The sequence below is a fragment of the Procambarus clarkii genome, unplaced genomic scaffold, assembly GCF_040958095.1.
Source record: "Procambarus clarkii isolate CNS0578487 unplaced genomic scaffold, FALCON_Pclarkii_2.0 HiC_scaffold_107, whole genome shotgun sequence".
Lineage (NCBI taxonomy): Eukaryota > Metazoa > Arthropoda > Malacostraca > Decapoda > Cambaridae > Procambarus > Procambarus clarkii.
This window is the reverse complement of record NW_027189140.1, coordinates 167,351-190,901: the sequence shown is the minus strand read 5'-3', so window position 1 is coordinate 190,901 and position 23,551 is coordinate 167,351. Positions and strand designations below refer to the sequence as shown.

The following is a 23,551-nucleotide window of genomic DNA, read 5'->3' as shown; positions in this document are numbered from 1 at the left end:
CGGGTTCAGACACCTATCAAGCAGCGTCTGAAAATAAAGCTGGCCCGGCCACCAAGGGACCATGAGGACTACTCTCTTGGAAATGGGCTCCAACCGAGCCAGAACCCAAAGCAACAGCTGGACCGGGAGCAGAGGAACAGGTACCCCCACCTCGACCAGTCCTGCCGAAAGCAAACACCGTAAACGCCTCGCAGGTGGGTAAGGACGCAACATAGAATGGGCGACGCCTAGACGACGCCGACTCGAAGACGTCCATGGCCAGGAGTCCATACGTCCAGCAGAGCCAACGAAACGAGTCGGCGACGACTGGCCAATCTGCGAACAGAGGAATGAACCGAGACAGGCTGTCCGCTAGGACGTAGGACACACCCCGGACATGAACCTCACGGTTAGCCAAACCCCGAGAATACAGCAAACGAGCCACTCAAAGGGACCAACCCCAAAGGTCAAACACCTAAGAGAAACCCTGTGGTTCCGGCAAAGAACCGTCAGAGAACAGTCTGAATGGAGCTGAATGGTAGAGGACCGAGTGACCCGAACCCTCCGAAGCGCAAACCAGACAGCCACGAACTCCCAAAGCTCAAACCAGACAGCCACAAACTCCCGAAACGTGCTGTGAGCCCGACGGAGAGACAGACCCCACCATCCCTGGCCGACCTGGTGAGCACTGGTCACAAAGCCCCAGCCGAGAGATGACCCGTCCGTAAACACATCGAGCGAAGGCTCGGAAAGGTGCCAAGGCACGGAACCCCGAAAACCCCAAAGAGGAAGCTGGTGACGCAGCACCACCTGGTTGATACCTGGTTGATGGGGTTCTGGGAGTTCTTCTACTCCCCAGGCCCGGCCCGAGGCCAGGCTCGACTTGTGAGAGTTTGGTCCACCAGGCTGTTGCTTGGAGCGGCCCGCAGGGCCACGTACCCACCACAGCCCGGCTGATCCGGAACTTCACTTAGAAAACCGTCCAGTTTTCTCTTGAAGATGTCCAACACAAGATCCCGGAGGAACGAACCCAACGATTGCAAGAGAGGCGGAAGGGAAGTCTCCGAAGGAACCAAACAGACGCCGAAACAAACCCGACCCTGCGGGCAGACCAGCACGTCGAAGTTCAGACTCCCGCACAACTGCTCGAGCAACTGCCGAGCAACCCAGGACCCCCTCATGAACAGCCGAAGGCGGGACCACAGCCGCAGCAACGCTTCTGTTGGGAGAGACAAAAAAGTGGTCAAAGAATCCGAAACAAGTCCCAGCCAGGTCCAAACCCGGGACGGAAACAGATGGAACGACCTGCAGATCAAAAGGAATCCGAACTTGGCAATCTGGAAAGAACCACACCTTTGGCGAGCAGACAAGCGGACTGACTGGGAGGCCACACCAGCCAGTCGTCGAGGTAGGCCAGAAACCGAATCCCGAGCAGAAGCAGCCAGGTCACCAAGATCCGGTAAAGATGTGTAAATACACTAAGTGCCAATTACAAACTAGGGAAGGCAACAAAAGCGGCAAACCTGAAGCCCCACCATCAACTGTGCCAGTCCCGGAACCCTGGAGAGGAATGTGCCAAGAAGTGACCCGGAGGTCCAGGGGCACAATCCAGGCACCCGGCCCCCAATAGAAGCCGGACCGGAAACAACAGTTTTCCGAAGAGGGCAAAAGAATCCAGGGTGCAGGCTGCATAAGTCCAGAAGAACCGCAAGGCCCGTGTCTGCACTAGAACAGGCGGGAACCTCGGACGGATGGGGCGGAACGACCATGTCCAAACGCACCCACACCAAGATGACATGACGAAGCGCAGGGGAACAAGCCCACACTGCCAGCCCCGAACCCCCCAAAGGGGGAAAAGCCGTCCGATGCCACCAGAGGCTGGAGGAGAACCACAAGCGAGAGCTAACAAAGCAAGCTGCACCCCCAGCGCCCCATCAACAGCAAAGTGAATGGAACCCCTTCCAAAAGAAAATGTATATATATAAATACACACATACATACATGTATATATATATATATATATATATATATATATATATATATATATATATATATATATATATATATATATATATATATATATATATATATATATATATATATATATATATATATACAGTGGAACCTCTATTAACGAGTGGCTCTATTAACGAGTTTTTCCAGTAACGAGCAAGCCACTCGCAGCAAATTTGTCTCTATTGACGAGCTCGCCTCTATTAACGAGTGAAACCACATGGCGCTTCCTAGCGTCTCGCGGGTTCTCGCAAATTCTCGGACGCCTCCGACGCCAGTGTTGCTGTTGTATCTCACACGACAAGCATCCCTCTGGATTTATTTGAGCTTTTCTTTGGGTTTTTAGTGGTTTTGCGACTACAATTTGTAACACACGATGTCTCCAAAGAAGCTGCTTGCTAAAGATAGTGTTTTCAAGAGGAAGAAAGACACAATTATTATGGATTTCAAGAAGGAAATTATAGCAAAGCATGAGTGTGGTGTCTGTGTGATTGATCTCACAAGGAAGTATGGCAGGTCCTCATCAACAATTTACACCATTAGTAAGGGAATGAGGAGGCAAGGGAGAATGCTGCCTCTTCCACTGAGATCAGGGAAGTGTTTGGAATGTTTGAAAAGGTGAACGCATTCTTGGAAAAGCTGCCCTGATAAAGCAGTGACAACTCAGTGTGTGAAAATGTTTAATTAATTTATCACTTTGTGATAACACTTTATGAAAGTGTTATCACTTTCGCCGGTATATGTCGCTTGAACGTAACACACTTTTTTCTCTTGAATGCACCCAAACACCGCGCTCAAGCATCATTTGAGCAAATATTTCTATAAAATCCAATACTTATCCGATCGACTTGGGGATTGTATACATGTTTGCCATGAAATTTCCGTTTTCTTTAATAACCACATTGCCTATTTGAGAAAACGGCATTGTATTGTATCTTCGTGGTAAGACTATTATATTGTTGACACAACGAGTGTAATCAACGTAGTTTTTTTATTTGGTGCTGGTCTAACGCATCCTTGTGTGACATTTGAAATGAAATTTGGGTAAAATTCCCAAGAAGAGAGAGTCCGCCTGACTCAGAGGTGAATTCTCCTTCCACACCATAACCCCTCTCCTCCTTCCCACCTCCCCATCGTCTCCCTCAAGCCAGCAACTACTCTTCATAAGGTAAAGTAAATATTAAAACACTACAACAAAACATTTATATTTACATGTGCAGTATTATATTTACATAAAAAAAGTCATACAAGTATGGATGTTTTTGGGAGTGGAACGGATTAAATTTATTTCCTTTATTTTAAATGGGGAAATTTGTTTCCAAAGACGAGTTTTCCAGGTAACGAGCTCGGTGCCAGAACGGATTAAACTCGTTAATAGAGGTTCTACTGTATATATATACACACACATATATATACATACCTACACACACAAAATGTATAAAAACATATATACATACATGTAAATAAAATTTAAAATAAATTAAAGAAAAGAAAAAGACAAGCCGCCGACTGGTGGGCAGAGAGCACCACACTGGCCAGTTGAAGAAGGCCCCAAGAAGCCCACCTCGACAACAAAAACCCAAAGCCCCGGAACAACCACAACACGTGCCAAGACCCAAAAAGGTCAGCCTGCAAGCCAGGAAGACCTCGGAACCCCAGAAGGCAGAACCTGGTCACAAACAAGGTAACAAAGCCCCCTGAACCCACAAAGGGTCCCCAAGAGGAAGATACCTCCAGAACGAAACCAAAGAACCCAAGGGAACCTGGAATCGAACCCGGGGGAGCCCAAACTATCACATTTGCCAGCGGAATTGCACCACTGAGGGGCAAAGCACAGCACCCAGGGAAACTGCCAAAACAGACCGAAAACCGAGGGACAAGGTGTGGGAACAAGGGTAAACAGACAGGGATACTGAGCCCAAACCCTAGGGCCCAAACCCAGAACAGACAGAAAATGGAAAAACTGGTGTAAAAACCAACACCCAACTGTTCCCAGAGGAAAAGAAGACGGGCAGAACACCCCAGAAAAACAAAGAAATGGCAACATGAGGATAAAATCCCTAACAGGAGGTGAAAACTTAACCAAAACGCCAGCTCGCACACCCAGGCAACTGTAAACAAACGGCAGCGCCGCCCGTGGCCAAGCGGAGAGTTATTCACAGAAAAGAAAATGGCCACCAAAACAAAGGAGCTGTGACTGACGCAACAGACCCAAAAACACGCCAGCAAATGTGGGAAGGAAGCAGACTAGAGGGACGAAAAACCCCGCCCAGACGCAGAAAACCCAGGCCGCTAAAACTGCAAGCAGACATCCCCCACAGCCCCAGGAACCCACAACAGAGGCCCCGGGGCAGAGCCGTCCTCCACACCCCTCTGCCCTTAAAGAAAAGGAAAAGTCCACGGGAAATGCAGCAAAGATGGGCCGCTGGTAAGACCAAAAAGCCTTGGCAGGAGGAACAGGCTCAAAAACCTCCGTCCCCAACCCGAACAGGGCAGCCCCAGAAGCCGCCCAAGTCTCGGAACCAACAAAACCCCGCCCCGACCCCGAAACCCGCAGATGGTCAGGAGCCGGGAACAGGGAGGGAAAGGGGCAAGCAGCACCTAAACAAAACGGGGAGGCCCCAGGGCATCTGAGTGGAAAACCAACCTAGCGCATTGCAGCAACCTAAACCGAGCTTGCAACGCGGATGCCGCCTGTACTTTGAACAGTAATGACATCAGGAGAGTACTGGAGAACAAGCAGAGAACACAACTGGCAAGACTCCGGGTCAAGGTGTCAGTGACGAAACAGGCAGCACGAAGGTAAAAGTGGCGACCATCACCCTGAGACAAGGGCACAGCAACCAACGAACCCGCACAAGACGGGATGGAACCCGGAAGACACATCCAATGGTCCACGGAGCCCCAACAGGGTTTTCCAGGGCACGTAGGCTGACTGCTACGGGAAGCCCGGGCAAGGTGTTGCTAACCAGTTAAACACCCAAGCTAACAAGAAGGGATGTAACACTGAAAACCCCTGCGACGTGTACAATCACAGGGGCCTAGCAGAGGGCCGCCAAACACTACCAGTGGAACTATAGCCACACTAGGCAGACCCCCACCAGGAATATTAAAAGAAAAACATAAGAAAAACCCCACAAAAGTACACCATTCCCAAAGGCAACAGGAACTAGTCGCCGTGTAGGTGGTAGGCCGTGCAACACCCTGATGCCCTAACCAGCACAATACCAGTCCCTACCCAAGGCCAAACAAGGGCCCCAAGCTCCAGCTGGCCCCAAGGGTGAGGCAAATGCCGAGCAGCAAGAACCTCTACAGGAATGGTTCCCGAATGCCCCAGGTAAGATAACCCTGTCACACAGGGGCAGTACTCACAGTGCGCTTAGGGAAGAAAGCCCCTAAGCGTATGCAGCCCTGGTACTGATGAGGAACACCTGGCCACCGCACAATACAGAAAACACAGCAGTGAACGCCACGAAAGCAAACACCGCCTAGGAAACTGAGGCCAGAGAAGGATCTGTCCCAGTTGACATTAGCTTACGAACTGGTGCTAGGTAGCCGGCGCGGTGAGGTCCGGAAACCCCACCCTCCCCCTCTCGGGGTGGGGAGGGGTGCGCAGACAAGCAGCGCAGCAGTAAAGTGTGATGTTTGGTTGTTTGCTTGTTTCCTTGGGATTGTAGGGAGTTTCTACCTCTCTGTCCAGTTTTCTGTTTTAGTTTCTTACCATGTGGGGTTTGTTTTGTTATGCCTACCTTTCTGGGTGCCTAACCCCGGTCGATGGCAGATAAGGAGAACCCCCAACCACAAGGGGGTTTTCCAGGGCCATTGCTCCCTGAAACCTCTCTGAAGGGACCAGGTTCTGGTGCTGGTCCCTGGTAGGTCTGAACTCCATAGCCAATGTTCCTGTCTAATATAACATACATTAGTCCGATAAGCTCCAGGGAGCTATAGGGGCTCCCCGCAAAAAAGGAACCAGTACCCTGTACTGTATTTGGAAGTGGTGAATGTTATAAAGAAAGTTTGATTTGATAGGCATCTAAGAGATAAAGTTGATCACTAATACTCTCACTTTAGCAATACCAATGCACATATTCAAAAATAAAATTGCCATGAGGACAGAATAAAGTAGAATGAAGTTAGGATTATAAGAGCAAGCCTTAGTCTTAGTAAATAACTGGGCCATGGAATAAGTATGTCATTCAGTGAATCAAGAATTGGAATTGATGATGAACGAAATGCAGGGCAGAGCTCAAGATGTATGCGTAAGAAATTAAAAACTGAAAGGGTCAAGTAGTCTAATTGTTCAGTATTTGTTGTGTGTGATGAAAGATGTGAAAATTAATTTTGAGGTAGGTATAGTAAATGTGTTTGATACAAATACCAAGAATTTATAGAATAATTGTGAAAGGAAATGTGAAAAGCAGGAATGAGCTATAAGACTAATGTGTGACTTTGCTTAAACGAATCAAGGTCAACTGAGTACCTTGATGAACTAATGAACAAACTGTGGGTGAACCAGAATATGGTGTACTGAATGCGCATCTTCATATTTTATATTTCCACTCTATAAAACATCTAAATTATTGGGACCAATAACAATTTTTAAATCTGTATTCTCTAGAGCACAGGGAAGAGAGATACATACAATAATTTACAACCATAAAATATTATAGGGACTGGTTCCAAATCTGCACATGGAAATACAGTGGTACCTCGAATAACGAATTTAATCCGTTCTGTGTTCGTCATGTGAAACGGACGCCATACAAAACAAATGTCCCCATGTAACCACTGTGATGCACTGTGTTTATTGTGAAATTCCCCCAGTGTGCATGACATCAAGTGTTCCCAAAAAATCATTTTTCTTTGTAAAATGATAAATTACCTTCTCTGAACATGTCTATGTAAAAATAATTACCAAATTCCACTTACTTTGGCTGTGAGGACGTGGACAAGGTGTGCTGTGACGTCATCAGGGCCTGGTCGCCTGTGTGTGAAGCTCCCAGACACGGTCGCGCAGGCCATTCAAGCACCACGTGTTGCCACAAATATATTTTCAAATATTCTTTCTATGTATTTCCAATACAGTTTTATTTGTTTCTTTTATCGTATATGATGCATATTTGTGACCTTTACAATATGTATACAGTAGAATGTTCATAATGTTCCATGGAACTGTGATACATGTGTCAGTAATGTGTCCACAATAAATGTTTGCCACAATATAACGTGGTAAAAATTCACTAAAATTACAATATGTACAATTTCCATACTATTTACACAGTAACACACTGTATTACACACTCAGTACTTTGGAGGTGCGTAATAGTCAACGAAGTAGTCCATGGTACCCAGCGCGACTTTGCTCTCCTTGCACCAGCTACAGATAGATTTTCGCTTCCTGTTTCATCGTTCTGTGTGCTTGCAAATAACACACTCGCGTGCACCCTTGGCTTTAGTACTTGTAGGTGGTATGTAGCCATGCTTGTAAAGTATAAGGTAGTATTGAAACGATTGTAGGAAAAGCTCAAATTGTAAGGTAGTCTTGAAAAGATTGCTTTATAAGGTCCCACACAGGAAGAGATTCAGCTAGCCTCAAAGAGTGTACGTCAGTCAGGAAGAGATTCAGGTATTCTTGAAAATATCTATGGAAAACACCACCATGGAAGCCGCTAACACTGTTCATCTATACTACTTGTATCAGATGCATCATCACTGAACGCAGAAAATGATTCATCTATGTATCATCTATATACATTAGAGATGGCAAGGGTGGGGCTCAGAGCTACAACTGGATACGCTTGCTGTATCATCCTCATGGGTGCTGTACTGTATCACTTGCATCTGACCATTGTGTTAAGTCCTTATTGCACATAGCTTCACCAATATTATGACCCTTATGTTCTTCAAACAATAGAGTCTGAATTTTACTGAGTGCAATCTTTCAACATCGTGTCGGACAGGTGTTTGAGAGCCAGAGGCGCGTGTGCCACAAATGGTTGCTCACGCAGTACTAACCCAGCCAGCAGCCCTTGTCTTTCATATTCGTTATAGCAAAAGGTTCGTTCAGTGTTTGTTGGGTAGGCTGCTCCATTATGACAATCTTTCTTTGTTTCAAATGTGTTCCATTTGTTTTGTATTTGTCACTTACGTCTCAATAATGGAGCAGCCTACCCGACAAAAACTGAATGAATCTTTATGGCATTTGTCAATTTTTCAAATTGTTTCAACAGTTCTTTTATTTTTCTTTATTTTTGTTATTTAAGAAACATGGAGCAGCCTACCTGTAGACCACCGAACGAACCTTTTTGACATTTGTTCTTGTTTTCAAAATTCTTCATTTTTTTTATTATTTACAATTTTTTATGCAAGAAACATGGAGAAGCCTACCTGCTGACCACCAAACGAACCTTTTGCTATAAGGCAAATGAAAAATAAATATTGAACACATTTGAAAAGAGGAAAATGTCATAATAGTTTGTTCAGTGTATGTAAGGTAGGCTGCTCCATTATTGAGACGTAAATGACAAATACAAAACAAATGGAACACATTTGAAACAAAGAAAGATTGTTATAATGGAGCAGCCTACCTGCCAAACACCGAACGAACCTTTTTGACATTTGTTGTATATCAGAAATTTCATTTCTTTTTTCCTACAAAAACATCAATACTTTGCAACATCTCAGCAGTCACCCCTTTATATCCCAGCATCATTAGCATCTTTAAACAAGAACAACATAATTTATGTGCATCGTTGGAGGCGTCTAAGAATGTGCAAGCAGCAGCGCTACCCCACCATGTGGTGTTGACGTTACTCAAACGAGCGTTCCCCATGCAGAACGATTTGACGCCGTTCGGGCCGTTCGTTACCCAAAATGTTCGCCTTTTGGGGCAATCGTTATGCGAGGTACCACTGTAATATCACAACGTTATTTCCAGCAGTAGAAATGGCAGGATGTGCAAAATAGCCCTATTGAAAAGCAGAGGTGCAATAGGTATGCTGAGAGAGAACTGTATCAACATCATACCTGGAAAGAGTTGCAAGAGTTCTTCTACTTCCCAAATATGCCCAGGGCCAGGCTCAGATTGAGATAACTTGGTCACACAGGCTGTTGCTTGGAGTGGCCTGCAGGCCCACAGCCACTACAACCCAGTTGGTTCGGCACTTCTTGCAGGAACTTATCTAAATGCTTCTTGAAGACATCCACCTTTGTTCTGGCAATATTTCTAATGCTTGCTGGCAGGGTATTGAACAGCTGTGGACCTCTGATGTTCAGACAGTGCTTTCTGATTGTGCCTATGGCACCTCTACTCTTCACTGGTTCTATTATTCTGCATTCCCTTCTGTATCTTTTGCTCCAGTATGTTGTTATTCTACTGTGCAAATTTGGGACCTGGCCATTCCAATATAAAAGGCCCAAGACTTCCCGACACTCCCCCGCTACATATAAAGGGCATAACTGGCTGGCATCTCACAGTGTTCGAGAGAGAGAGAGAGAGAGAGAACTCGATAAACACCTCCAAAAGATACCTGATCACCCAGGCTGTGATTATTCATACATCTTGGTGCACACTGTGCCCAACAGCCTGGATTTTAATCCCCTTGAACAGGTTGGCATTTTAATCCCCTTGAACGTGCCTGTGCATGGGTCACTGAGGTAACGAAAAATACACGGGCCAAAAGCCGGCATGGGAAAAAAAGTTCGTAAAACACAGGGGCCAGAAGCCGGCATGGGAAAAAAAGTTTGTAAAACCCAGGGGCCAGAAGCCGGCATAGGGAAAAAAAGTTCGTAAAACCCAGGGGCCAGAAGCCGGCATTTTAATCCCCTTGAACGTGCCTGTGCATGGGTCACTGGGGTAACGAAAAATACACAGGCCAGAAGCCGGCATGGGAAAAAATGAAAATTGCCGGCTTCTGGCCCGGTTTATACTACTACCAACCAAGAGGCCTGGTAAGAGACCAGGCTGTAGGGACATTGCTCCTTGGAATCACCACAAGGTAACCACAGGGATAGGTAGGTAAGGTATTACTATTCTTCTGCATTTAGTAGTACAGTACTGTACAGTACTGTAAATACTATTACAAAATGTTTAACTTTTTAAATGTATAGCATTTCTTATACATCGAATCCAGATGACCAGAGGTTTCTCCAGATACAAGTATACAGGCAGAGAGTTTAAATCAAATCCGGATAACTTTCTACCTACTACTTGTTTATATCCGAACTGAAATCCAGACAACCGGAGATTTTTCCGGATACGAAGCTGGGCATCGGGCCGTACCGTATGAATCCCGTATGGCTGTGGCTCGAGGCACGTGATATTGGTAGTGTTGGGGTGGGTGGTTTCAGGGTAAGGGGTATCATGAGAGAGAGAGAGAGGGGAGAGTTGGCAGGGACTGCCTGGGAAATATGGGGCATGTGGAGGGGCCTATAATCTGTATTGTATACAACAACCATTCAACCAGTGAGGCCTCACAAGCAAGCCATGGACCTTCAACCAGTGAGGCCTCACAAGCAAGCCATGGACCTTCAACCAGTGAGGCCTCACAAGCAAGCCAAGGACCTTCAACCAGTGAGGCCTCACAAGCAAGCCATGGACCTTCAACCAGTGAGGCCTCACAAGCAAGCCATGGACCTTCAACCAGTGAGGCCTCACAAGCAAGCCAAGGACCTTCAACCAGTGAGGCCTCACAAGCAAGCCATGGACCTTCAACCAGTGAGGCCTCACAAGCAAGCCATGGACCTTCAACCAGTGAGGCCTCACAAGCAAGCCAAGGACCTTCAACCAGTGAGGCCTCACAAGCAAGCCAAGGACCTTCAACCAGTGAGGCCTCACAAGTAAGCCCAAGAATTCTTATCTTCAAGATGTGTAGCATCAATCAAGAAGAACTACAACAAGGTAAGCTGAAGTTTCTGTTTGAAATTAATTGCAGTACTGCACTTGAGTATTTCATAATTATAGTCTGTGTGTGGCAATTCAAATTATGTTTTTGTGGAACAATTTTTTTTAATATGTTCACTTTTGAACTTCTCCGGTAAAAAGTCAGCTAATCCAGGTGTCAGGCTTAACCCGGATGGGGGTCCTTCCCATATAGTCCGGATAATCGAGCTCATACAGTACTTGCAGCATCCAACTCCAAAGAATAATGGTCTAAAGAGAACTCCTCTCCAGATTCAGACAATGAACCACTGGGAAACAGTCTGAACTGAGCCAGAACACAGAACCTGGAGGAATATGAATCTTCCTCAGGACACAACACATGTCCACAAACTCCCACAATGTTCTGTGCGGTCGACGAAAAGGTGGTGACCAATGACCCTGACGCTCACCAGCCTGGTAAGCACAGTCACCCAGGGCTGCTCCAACACAAGCAGGCAGTGGTCAGGAGCCGAAGCAAAGCTGCCAGAGAAAGGGAAAGTGACGAGGACCAAGAATCCAACACAAGGCCCAACTAACTCAAAACCTGGGACAGAACCAACTGGAACTTCCAAAAGTTCACCAGGAACTCAAATCTGGCAAACCAGGAAAGAACTAGATCCCTGGCTAGCAGACATGCAGACTGACTGGGGGGTCCCACCCTAGCCAGTCATCAAGGTAAGCCAGAACATGAACGTCCAACAAAGACAAGTCACCATAACCAGAGCCAACCTGATAAAACCCTAAGGAGCCAAATTCAAGCTGAAAGGAAGAGCTCGAGAGCGGTAAGTCTGATGTCCCACTATTGAACCTAACCAATACCCGAACCTGGGGTGAATAGGGACATGCCAGTACACATCCCGGGGGTCTAGAAATATAATTCAGGAGCCTGCATCTAAGGCGAGGCAAGACGAACCTGGGCCAAAGTGGTCATCTGGAACGAGGAGAGGGGGATGAAGAAGTTCAAGCTTGAGAGATTAAGGATGAACCAAAGCTCTGCCAAGACCCATTTTAGAACCAGGAAGAGACAAGACACCCACTGCCGAGATGTGATCGTTTCGACCACAACGGAAGCAACCCACTCTGAAATGACCCAACACAGGCAAAGGGAAGAGACCTTTGCCTGCCTAGCTCCAAGAATATGGAAGGGACCGACTAACTCCACCGCAGGCCACACAAGATGACCCAAAAAGCGCACAAACCCTGGGACCAGTTGACAAATAGGGCAAGCCATCCCTCCACTGCCCTACCAAAGGGGTAAAATGGCTGGCACAAACCACAAGCAGCAGCAGCCCTCCTGCTTCCTGGTGGGCAGTAGTAACCTAGTGACAGTGATTGTGCATCCCTTGCTCTGTGCCTCTCTAATGGGGAAGGAAGGGTCAGGTTTTGGCCCCTCAGTCCCTGGTAGGCTCCCTCATGACTTGCAAGAGCTGATGTGATGATGTCATTTAATAGTAAGGAGTTATCTCCATGCAGCTAGCAACAGGAAGCCTCTGTTCGACCCTCCAGAAAATGGACAATTCATCTGAACAGGTACAGAGAAAAATGACAAAGTTAATCCCAAGAATTATAAACCTCCCATATGAAGAGGGATTTAAAAAGTTTAATCTACATTCTCAAAAAAGGTGAATGGATGACATGATTGAAGTACTATACAGATGAACAAAAAGGTATAATAGAGTAGGTAATAATAAGGTGTTAAATATATCACCACAGAATAACCATAATATCACCATAAGCAATGGATACAAGTTGGATCCATTTAGATGCAAGAGAGACCTGTGAAAATAATGGTTTGGTAACAGTGTTGTTGACTTATGTAGCACATGATTGGGTAGCATAATATATGAGGGATTGCTGGATTGCTTCAGAAGAAGGCGAGACATGTATATATGAGTTTGGTTGGAGATGAAATAGGAAAGAATGACCCACTGGGTCATTGAGGCCCATTGGTCCTCACATGGGCTAATGGGCCTTCTGCAGTTTCCTTAATTTTTATATTTTTTGTATACTTACGTTGAGAATATTGGTGACCATTTGCCAGCACTTTACATAATTCTTGTAATTAACTTCTTTAATGTCCTCATCTTCCACTTCACTCCAGTAGTCCAGTGATGAGATACTGCACACTTTTCTCTTATTGCCTTTACTTCTCTTAAAGGAAAACACACCCTGCAAAGAACAAAAATCTAACACTATACCAAATGCCAAGCCAAACTTACTCAACCTAGAAATCACATATGATAATCTTCACTGAGTCAAATTGTATAAACATGAATATCATTAAAATATACTCATACTATATTTTCTAGGGGAGCCCCTTGGTGGCTCCCTGAAGCTATATTTCACTGACATTGCTCCATTCCAATGGGTCACATCAGTCACAGTTGTGTTTGTTCTACCAGGAACCAGAGTCAGAACCTGGCATCCTCACAGAGGTGCTGGGAGTGAATGCCAATCTGCCACCAATTAAGTATCAAACAAAACATCGAAACTGCCAGACAACTCTGCAAACAATTCTAATGAAACAATTGGCTCTCTCATACCAGGCTGAAACCCTATACAGTTTGTACTAACAGCCATGACCAGGCAGCCATAACCAGCCTTACTGACTCAGTTCTGTTGCTCATGTGGAGGTGTCAACTGCCTGTAGTACTATGGGTCTGTCAGTTGCAGTGAGCCCTACTGCTTTTAGTCGAGTGCCGGCCATCATCTTGGACTTCATCCAGTGGGACTATTTGCTTGTGTTTAGTTCTATTAGTTTGGTATTTGCTTTATGAGCATTACACACAGAAATCACAATAGCTTGATGCATCAAATGAACAAATCCACAAGGGCCGTGACGAGGCGTTCGAACCTACGTCCTCTCGGATGTAGGTTCAAACCCTCGTCACGGCCCTTGTGGATTTGTTCATTTATGTGCATGTTTTGTATCCAGTTTTGCTGTGTTGGATTGGCTTCTCTTCAATTCAAGCTGCAAGCATTCAGGGACCTCTTCCCTAGGTGTTTGACACCACGAGCGTAGCTCTCATCCTGTAACTACACTTAGATAATTATAGTTCTTCTTGAGAGGTTATCTTGAGATGATTTCGTTTTTTTTTTTAGTGTCCCGCGGCCCGGTCCTCGACCAGGCCTCCACCCCCAGAAAGCAGCCCGTGACAGCTGACTAACACCCAGGTACCTATTTACTGCTAGGTAACAGGGGCATTCAGGGTGAAAGAAACTTTGCCCATTTGTTTCTGCCTCGTGCGGGAATCGAACCCGCGCCACAGAATCACGAGTCCTGCGCGCTATCCACCAGGCTACGAGGCCAGTGAATACTTTACTGAATTAATTCCATCTTTAGCTAACTAACAAACTCACCCTTAACATTGATAAAACCTATATTTGTTTGGTAATAAAGCCACTGATCAAATTAACATAAGAATTAACAATACCAAAATTAGTAACAAAGTACTGTAAATGGTAACTTCCTTGGAGTTCTCATTGATAACAAGCTGAATTTCCAGGGACACATTCAAAATATAACTACAAAAATTATAAAACATTTGGCATTCTTTCTAAAATAAGATACTATATACTTCACCCTGTTCTGTAAATCTTTTATTACTCTCATCTATCCTTACCTCACATAGTATCTGTGCCTGGGGTTCTACTACCCAAAATCATCTACCACCTCTAATTACTCAACCCAAATCAGCTATTAGAACAATAACAAACCCTGTTCCCAAGCAGCACTTAGCCCCCTTACTTAATATCTACCATATTCAAAGATTTAAGTCACTGCACATCCTCTTAAGTGTTCTCTACATACATGTATATATATATAAAACTGAACTGCAATGCTAATCCTGACCTTAAACGCTTCCTGGAGCGTTGTAAGAGAACCCATGGGCACCACACTAGAAACAAATATCCATTTGAGATTCCAAGAGTGTGACTTAACCAAACTAGAAATGCTTTACAAATCAAGGGTCCCAGAATGTGGAATGACCTTCCCAATCACATCAAAGACTGTCCCTCTCTCAACCAGTTTAAGAGAGAAACTAAGTACCAGTACTACCTAATAAACTCCATGTAGCCAACCTTACCTCCTAAACATCAATCTATGTTTTGTCATTATCAAACATTAATGATTAATGACTAGCTTGTATAACTGCTGATATCTGCTATGTAAAACCTTAAGAAAATTGTAGTCATTCTGTATATTTAGTTAAAATTACTATCTGCTGTTCTGTTGCAATTTCTGCTGTTTCACTCATCATGTAATTACAGTATTATAATTCTTTTTATTTATTTTCTCTGCTTCAGTTTAACATTTGCTTTTGATCTCAATTAGTTTTAAGTCTTAGTTTTTAAGTTGATTTTCTTCACATCATGCCTGAAATGCTGTGCATATTAGTGGCTTTATGCATTGTGAGAGAATGGATTTTGCCAGCTGTCTTAATATGTGCAAAGTGAGTGCACGGTAACAGTTGAATTCTCAAGTGCACAGTGTGTGTGCACAAGGTCAAGTTTTGTTAATGCAAGACTTAAGTATACTTTGTTGGGTATCTATGGAGAGCTCAGCTCATCAGGAGGCCAAGGTAGTGCAAGGGGCCATTGTGTGTCTAATTGTTTGTTATTTACAGCGAGAAGTATACATTTATTTATTTATTTATATATATACAAGATACATTGGGTTTATGAGAGTACATAGCATTGATTTTTTTATATTCTTGTAAAACCACTAACACACACAACATTTCGGGCAGATCCTTCATCTAACCGTTAAATTTAAGTGCGTAATTTCTAGCAGTTTAGTTAGTTCATTGCTTATGCACCCCCCATATCCATCTTGTGGGCGGTAGTGGAAAGGGTTACAGAGGCACATAATGGGCTCAGCGACTGAACCCCATAATTCATTTAGCTAAGCAAGTTACAATCTTGATGAGCTAGTTACAAAATTCAATACACATTGTCACATCAATAGGTTCGAGATCGACCACAAGAATTTCTAGCAAAATTGAAAAATGTTAACAGGCACATTGTAAGAAAATTTGAAAAGTTTAGTACGTACATTATAGTAAAATTTGTGGATTATCAACAGGTACAATATGAGGATTATTTATAGGTACTGTATATAGTAGTAATATATGCATTCAATATAACATCCATGATATAAGATGAGAGCAGTGATTACAATGATTACAGTCTCCGTGGTGTAGTGGTAAGACACTCGCCTGGCGTTCCGCGAGCGCTATGTCATGGGTTCGTATCCTGGCCGGGGAGGATTTACTGGGCGCAATTCCTTAACTGTAGCCACTGTTTAACGCAACAGTAAAATGTGTACTTGGATGAAAAAACGATTCTTCGCGGCGGGGATCGTATTCCAGGGACCTGCCCGAAACGCTACGCGTACTAGTGGCTGTACAAGAATGTAACAACTCTTGTATATATCAAAAAAAAAAAAAAAAAAAAAAAAAAAAATGGTGAGGTTGTATGGCTTAGGCACATATGGTGGGGAAGTGGGTAGCACAAGAGTTTAGCGAATTTTAAGAGTTTAAAGCACTTGGGAGGAAACTATAAGGATAAAATTAGGTATTTTTTGGTTTTAGTTTTGAATAAAGCATAGGTTGGACAGCTTTTCAATTCATTAGGAGTAAGTTCCATAGACTAGGTACCTTTATTTGCATAGTGTGTTTACACAGATTTAGTTTGACTCTGGGAATATCAAAGATATATTTATTTCTGGTGTGGTGATCATGGGTTCTATTACACCTATCAAGGAAAAGTTTCAGATCAAGATTAGCATTTAGGAACAAGGTTTTGTATATGTAAATGGCACAAGAGAATGTATGGAGTGAGTTTATGTTTAGCATGTTTAGGGATTTAAACAGAGGGGCTGTGTGTTGTCTGAAAGCAAAGTTTGTTATAGTTCTGATAGCAGATTTTTGCTGGATGATGATGGGCTTGAGGTGGTTTGCAGTGATTGAGTTCCACGCACAGATACCATAAGTAAGATAGGGATAGATTAGTGTGTAGTATAATGAAAAGAGAGCTTGGAACATAATATCTGATTTTAAATAGTATACCAACCATTTTTTAGACTTTCTTGGTTATGTGTTTTATGTGGGTGCTGAAGTTGTCTCTTGTGTATGTATAAGCCAAGGAACTTTCCATCATTAGTATTGCTGATGTTAACGTTGTCTATCCGAAGCTGAATTACATTTGTTGATTTACTTCCAAATAAAATGTAGTAGGTCTTTTCTATGTTTAGTGTGCAATTGTTGGTTGACATCCATGAGTGGACTTTTTTTAATTTGTTATTTACAAGATTATTTAGTGTGTGTGGGTTGGGGTCTAAGTAGATGAAGGTAGTATCGTCAGCAAATAATATAGGTGTAAGAATGTTAAGAGACATTAGGCAGATCAATGATGTATATAAGAAATAGGAGAGGTCCTAGGATGCTACCCTGTGGCACCCCTACAGTTAATGGTAGAGTGGGGGAGGTTATATCATTGATGGCTGCATATTGATGTCTGTCACTAAGATAGGATCGAATATAGTTCAGGGCAAGGCCTCGGATTCCATAATTGTGAAGTTCAAGTAAGAGATAGTTATGGTTAACAGTATCAAAGGCCATGACTGGTCAATGAGGAGTCCAATTGGGAAATCATTTTTGTCAATGACTGTGTAGATTATATCAAGTAGACTAATAATTGCATAGTTGGTACTCTTTTTGTGAGCAGAAGCCAAACTAACAGAGGGCTTAGTATGTTGAATTTTATGAGGTAGGATTAGAGCTGTTTGTAAATCATTTTTTCAAATATTTTTTATAATACTCTATAGGTAGATTTGATAATGGTCTGTAATTGTTTATGTCTGCCGGACTGCCTCCTCTATGAACTGGCGTTACTCTTGCTTTTTTTAGGGATATCAGGAAGGTATTTTTTTAAGGATATCAGGGAAAGGAAGGAGTTTTATCTGGTTGTTATATGATATCAACTTGTTGACTCCAGGGAGCCAGTGTCAAGAAATGGAGTGAGGAGGAACTTTCTCAAGCTTGCTGTCAGAAAGGTAGAGGGAAGTCAACCATCACGATAAACACTAGGCCTCGGCCATAATGTAGTTGTGACGTTACAGCCTCTCTCCACTTGGAGGGAACAGTTCTGATTGGTTTAGGCCTCAGTGCCTAGTGCCTCATTGGTCAATTTCATATATTGGCACAGAAGGTAAGGAGAGCTTTGTAGTGCCAAGCAGGCCCTGGCCTCGGCATTTTGTCGACATCTTTCGTTACACACAGATGTGAGGATCTATGCTACTGGCCAATAGCCTAGATTCCCACCTTATGACATTATTACATTATCTTGTCACCTGCCTAATTTCACTTAGTGCGATTCGCTGCAGAATCCGGTTAAGTTACTTGAGAAAAGAGAGAGAGATTGTGTCACAACGTGATCACAGCAAGAAGCAGCGAGACTTGCCCGTGTTATATCAGTGATCATCGTGAACATCTACATATTGAGATTAATGAAACCGGGTTATCAGTGAAGTACTGTACATCAATTCCTGATTGCTTCCGTTAATTTCTCGGAGTGAGATAACTTTATTTTTGGAGCGATTTGTGGCCTTGGTGAATTTCTCGCCAAGCCACGCCATCCTACCACGTGAGCCCACCCTGTGTGTGTGAGCTAACCCTACCACCCTGTGTGTAGCTGCCGTCACCGCCACCCCAGCTTGCTCGTCGCGCCACGCTCGGCCACGGAACACCTGTTGATCCAGTTGCACCTGCCACCCTGTGTCGACTGTGTTACTCGCATGTCATCACGTGCAGTAATTGCTGGAGTATTATATCTGAACATCTGCAGTCCAACATTGTGTGTATGCAAGGTGTGAGTGACAGGCTGGCCCTAAAGTGAGCACAAACATTTTTCTTGTTCCTAAAGTGTTTTCTCTTGTGTTGATCTTGGATCAGCCATCCGAGCCGCATTTATATTGTTATCACCCGGTACAGGTGAGAGATAGATTGGTCGAAGAAGCAACAGGACAAATGTCAGTACAGTACAGCAGTCTGCGTGATACTGTATCCGTTCACTGTCATTGGTGTAAGTGTTATACACACTCCACACATTTAATATATCTTATATTTTTGTGCATTTGAGTTGTACGGTGTTGGTATTGATATTATATTATTACAGTATATCATTATTTCATTATTGAGTATTTCAGTATCTGTGTGATACAGTGCATTTTATATTCTTTCCAGATACCAGTGGATGAATAAGTCATTGGGTGTTGTGTGTAGTTGACACCTGTGAATTATTTTTGCAGTTATTGATTATTGTGTTGTGTGTATATTATAGTGTTGTACTGTACTTGTGTGTTACCATCAAGTGTTGTACGTGATTATTTATTATTGCAGTCCAGGTGACAAATATTAACATAATTAATAAATTGATTTGTTGCAGTCCAAGTGACAAGTGTTAACATAAATTACATTATTATTAGTAGTAATGGTAATGTCTTCTCAGATATAATAACATAGGATACAAACCCACACTTGTTTACGTGTGAAATTTATGTAAGGAATTTACACCAAGTCTTTCGCAGTCTGAGTGTGTGGTTAGGTCTTGTCAAGGTCTGAGTGTGTGGTTAGGTCTTGTCAAGGTCTGAGTGTGTGGTTAGGTCTTGTCAAGGTCTGAGTGTGTGGTTAGGTCTTGTCAAGGTCTGAGTGTGTGGTTAGGTCTTGTCAAGGTCTGAGTGTGTGGTTAGGTCTTGTCAAGGTCTGAGTGTGTGGTTAGGTCTTGTCAAGGTCTGAGTGTGTGGTTAGGTCTTATCAAGGTCTGAGTGTGTGGTTAGGTCTTGTCAAGGTCTGAGTGTGTGGTTAGGTCTTGTCAAGGTCTGAGTGTGTGGTTAGGTCTTGTCAAGGTCTGAGTGTGTGGTTAGGTCTTGTCTAGGTCTGAGTGTGTGGTTAGGTCTTGTCTAGGTCTGAGTGTGTGGTTAGGTCTTGTCAAGGTCTGAGTGTGTGGTTAGGTCTTGTCTAGGTCTGAGTGTGTGGTTAGGTCTTGTCAAGGTCTGAGTGTGTGGTTAGGTCTTGTCTAGGTCTGAGTGTGTGGTTAGGTCTTGTCTAGGTCTGAGTGTGTGGTTAGGTCTTGTCAAGGTCTGAGTGTGTGGTTAGGTCTTGTCTAGGTCTGAGTGTGTAGTTAGGTCTTGTCAAGGTCTGAGTGTGTGGTTAGGTCTTGTCTAGGTCTGAGTGTGTGGTTAGGTCTTGTCAAGGTCTGAGTGTGTGGTTAGGTCTTGTCAAGGTCTGAGTGTGTGGTTAGGACAAGACTTGCTCCTAAACGTCTAATGTGGCTCCTATCCTGGGCCCAGTCCTCTTATCCTTCTTGATGGTCAAGAAGGATAAGAGGGCTGGACCTTCTTGACCATCAAGAAGGATAAGAGGACTGGACCTTCTTGACCGTCAAGAAGGATAAGAGGACTGGGCCTTCTTGACCATCAAGAAGGATAAGAGGACAGGACCTTCTTGACCGTCAAGAAGGATAAGAGGACTGGGCCTTCTTGACCATCAAGAAGGATAAGAGGACTGGACCTTCTTGACCGTCAAGAAGGATAAGAGGACTGGACCTTCTTGACCATCAAGAAGGATAAGAGGACTGGACCTTCTTGACCATCAAGAAGGATAAGAGGACTGGACCTTCTTGACCGTCAAGAAGGATAAGAGGACTGGGCCTTCTTGACCATCAAGAAGGATGAGAGGACTGGACCTTCTTGACCATCAAGAAGGATAAGAGGACTGGACCTTCTTGACCATCAAGAAGGATAAGAGGACTGGACCTTCTTGATGGTCAAGAAGGTCCAGCCCTCTTATCCTTCTTGAACATCAAGAAGGATAAGAGGACTGGGCCCAGGATAGGAGCCACATTAGACGTTGAGGAGCAAGTCTTGTCCTAACCACACACTCAGACCTTGACAAGACCTAACCACACACTCAGACCTTGACAAGACCTAACCACACACTCAGACCTTGACAAGACCTAACCACACACTCAGACCTTGACAAGACCTAACTACACACTCAGACCTTGACAAGACCTAACCACACACTCAGACCTTGACAAGACCTAACTACACTCAGACCTTGACAAGACCTAACCACACACTCAGACCTTGACAAGACCTAACCACACACTCAGACCTTGACAAGACCTAACCACACACTCAGACCTTGACAAGACCTAACTACACACTCAGACCTTGACAAGACCTAACCACACACTCAGACCTTGACAAGACCTAACCACACACTCAGACCTTGACAAGACCTAACCACACACTCAGACCTTGACAAGACCTAACTACACACTCAGACCTTGACAAGACCTAACCACACACTCAGACCTTGACAAGACCTAACCACACACTCAGACCTTGACAAGACCTAACCACACACTCAGACCTTGACAAGACCTAACTACACACTCAGACCTTGACAAGACCTAACCACACACTCAGACCTTGACAAGACCTAACCACACACTCAGACCTTGACAAGACCTAACCACACACTCAGACCTTGACAAGACCTAACTACACACTCAGACCTTGACAAGACCTAACCACACACTCAGACCTTGACAAGACCTAACCACACACTCAGACCTTGACAAGACCTAACCACACACTCAGACCTTGACAAGACCTAACCACACACTCAGACCTTGACAAGACCTAACCACACACTCAGACCTTGACAAGACCTAACCACACACTCAGACCTTGACAAGACCTAACCACACACTCAGACCTTGACAAGACCTAACTACACACTCAGACCTTGACAAGACCTAACCACACACTCAGACCTTGACAAGACCTAACCACACACTCAGACCTTGACAAGACCTAACTACACACTCAGACCTTGACAAGACCTAACCACACACTCAGACCTTGACAAGACCTAACCACACACTCAGACCTTGACAAGACCTAACTACACACTCAGACCTTGACAAGACCTAACCACACACTCAGACCTTGACAAGACCTAACCACACACTCAGACCTTGACAAGACCTAACCACACACTCAGACCTTGACAAGACCTAACCACACACTCAGACCTTGACAAGACCTAACCACACACTCAGACTGCGAAAGACTTGGTGTAAATTCCTTACATAAATTTCACACATAAACAAGTATGGGTTTGTATCCTATGTTACTATATCTGAGAGAAGACATTACCATTACTACTAATAATAATACTTCACCTGTACTGGCCACAACAACACTTCATTTGTCAGCGAACTAATTCAATATTTCTGTTATACAAGTATATTAGAAATACGAAGCTGGTTTATACCTTAGACACAGAAACTGTTGCCATCGCTGAGGAGGCTGGAGAACACCGAGGGCGGGAAGCTGGAGAACACCGAGGGCGGGAAGCTGGAGAACACCGAGGGCGGGAGGCTGGAGAACACCGAGGGCGGGAGGCTGGAGAACACCGAGGGCGGGAGATACAGGAGGGCGGGAGGCTGGAGAACACCGAGGGCGGGAAGCTGGAGAACACCGAGGGCGGGAAGCTGGAGAACACCGAGGGCGGGAAGCTGGAGAACACCGAGGGCGGGAAGCTGGAGAACACCGAGGGCGGGAAGCTGGAGAACACCGAGGGCGGGAGGCTGGAGAACACCGAGGGCGGGAGGCTGGAGAACACCGAGGGCGGGAAGCTGGAGAACACCGAGGGCGGGAGGCTGGAGAACACCGAGGGCGGGAGGCTGGAGAACACCGAGGGCGGGAAGCTGGAGAACACCGAGGGCGGGAGGCTGGAGAACACCGAGGGCGGGAGGCTGGAGAACACCGAGGGCGGGAGGCTGGAGAACACCGAGGGCGGGAGATACAGGAGGGCGGGAGGCTGGAGAACACCGAGGCGGGAGATACAGGAGGGCGGGAGGCTGGAGAACACCAATGCGGGAGGCTGGAGAACACCGAGGGCGGGAGGCTGGAGAACACCGAGGGCGGGAGGCTGGAGAACACCGAGGGCGGGAGATACAGGAGGGCGGGAGGCTGGAGAACACCGAGGGCAGGAGACTGGAGAACACCGAGGGCGGGAGGCTGGAGAACACCGAGGGCAGGAGGCTGGAGAACACCGAGGGCGGGAGACTGGAGAACACCGAGGGCGGGAGGCTGGAGAACACCGAGGGCAGGAGGCTGGAGAACACCGAGGGCGGGAGGCTGGAGAACACCGAGGGCGGGAGGCTGGAGAACACCGAGGGCGGGAGATACAGGAGGGCGGGAGGCTGGAGAACACCAAGGGCGGGAGATACAGGAGGGCGGGAGGCTGGAGAACACCGAGGCGGGAGATACAGGAGGGCGGGAGGCTGGAGAACACCAATGCGGGAGGCTGGAGAACACCGAGGGCGGGAGGCTGGAGAACACCGAGGGCGGGAGATACAGGAGGGCGGGAGGCTGGAGAACACCGAGGGCGGGAGGCTGGAGAACACCGAGGGCGGGAGGCTGGAGAACACCGAGGGCGGGAGGCTGGAGAACACCGAGGGCGGGAGGCTGGAGAACACCGAGGGCGGGAGATACAGGAGGGCGGGAGGCTGGAGAACACCGAGGGCAGGAAATACAGGAGGGCAGGAGGCTGGAGAACA

At 45.4% G+C, this 23,551-nt stretch overlaps 1 protein-coding gene across 1 annotated transcript in view; it reads right to left on the bottom strand.

Annotated features, from left to right (window-relative positions):
• The window catches only part of LOC123754238 (nascent polypeptide-associated complex subunit alpha, muscle-specific form), a 65,303-nt gene extending 42,912 nt beyond the window's left edge, over window positions 1–22,391 (bottom strand). The window contains exons 1-2 of the mRNA XM_069320234.1: window positions 22,261–22,391; window positions 12,926–13,081 (exon numbers count right to left, since the gene is read on the bottom strand). Coding sequence (XP_069176335.1) covers window positions 12,926–13,081; window positions 22,261–22,284 — 180 coding nt within the window. The 5' untranslated portion in view covers window positions 22,285–22,391. The remainder of the gene's footprint in view (window positions 1–12,925; window positions 13,082–22,260) is intronic.
• Between the last annotated feature and the right edge of the window lie 1,160 nt (window positions 22,392–23,551).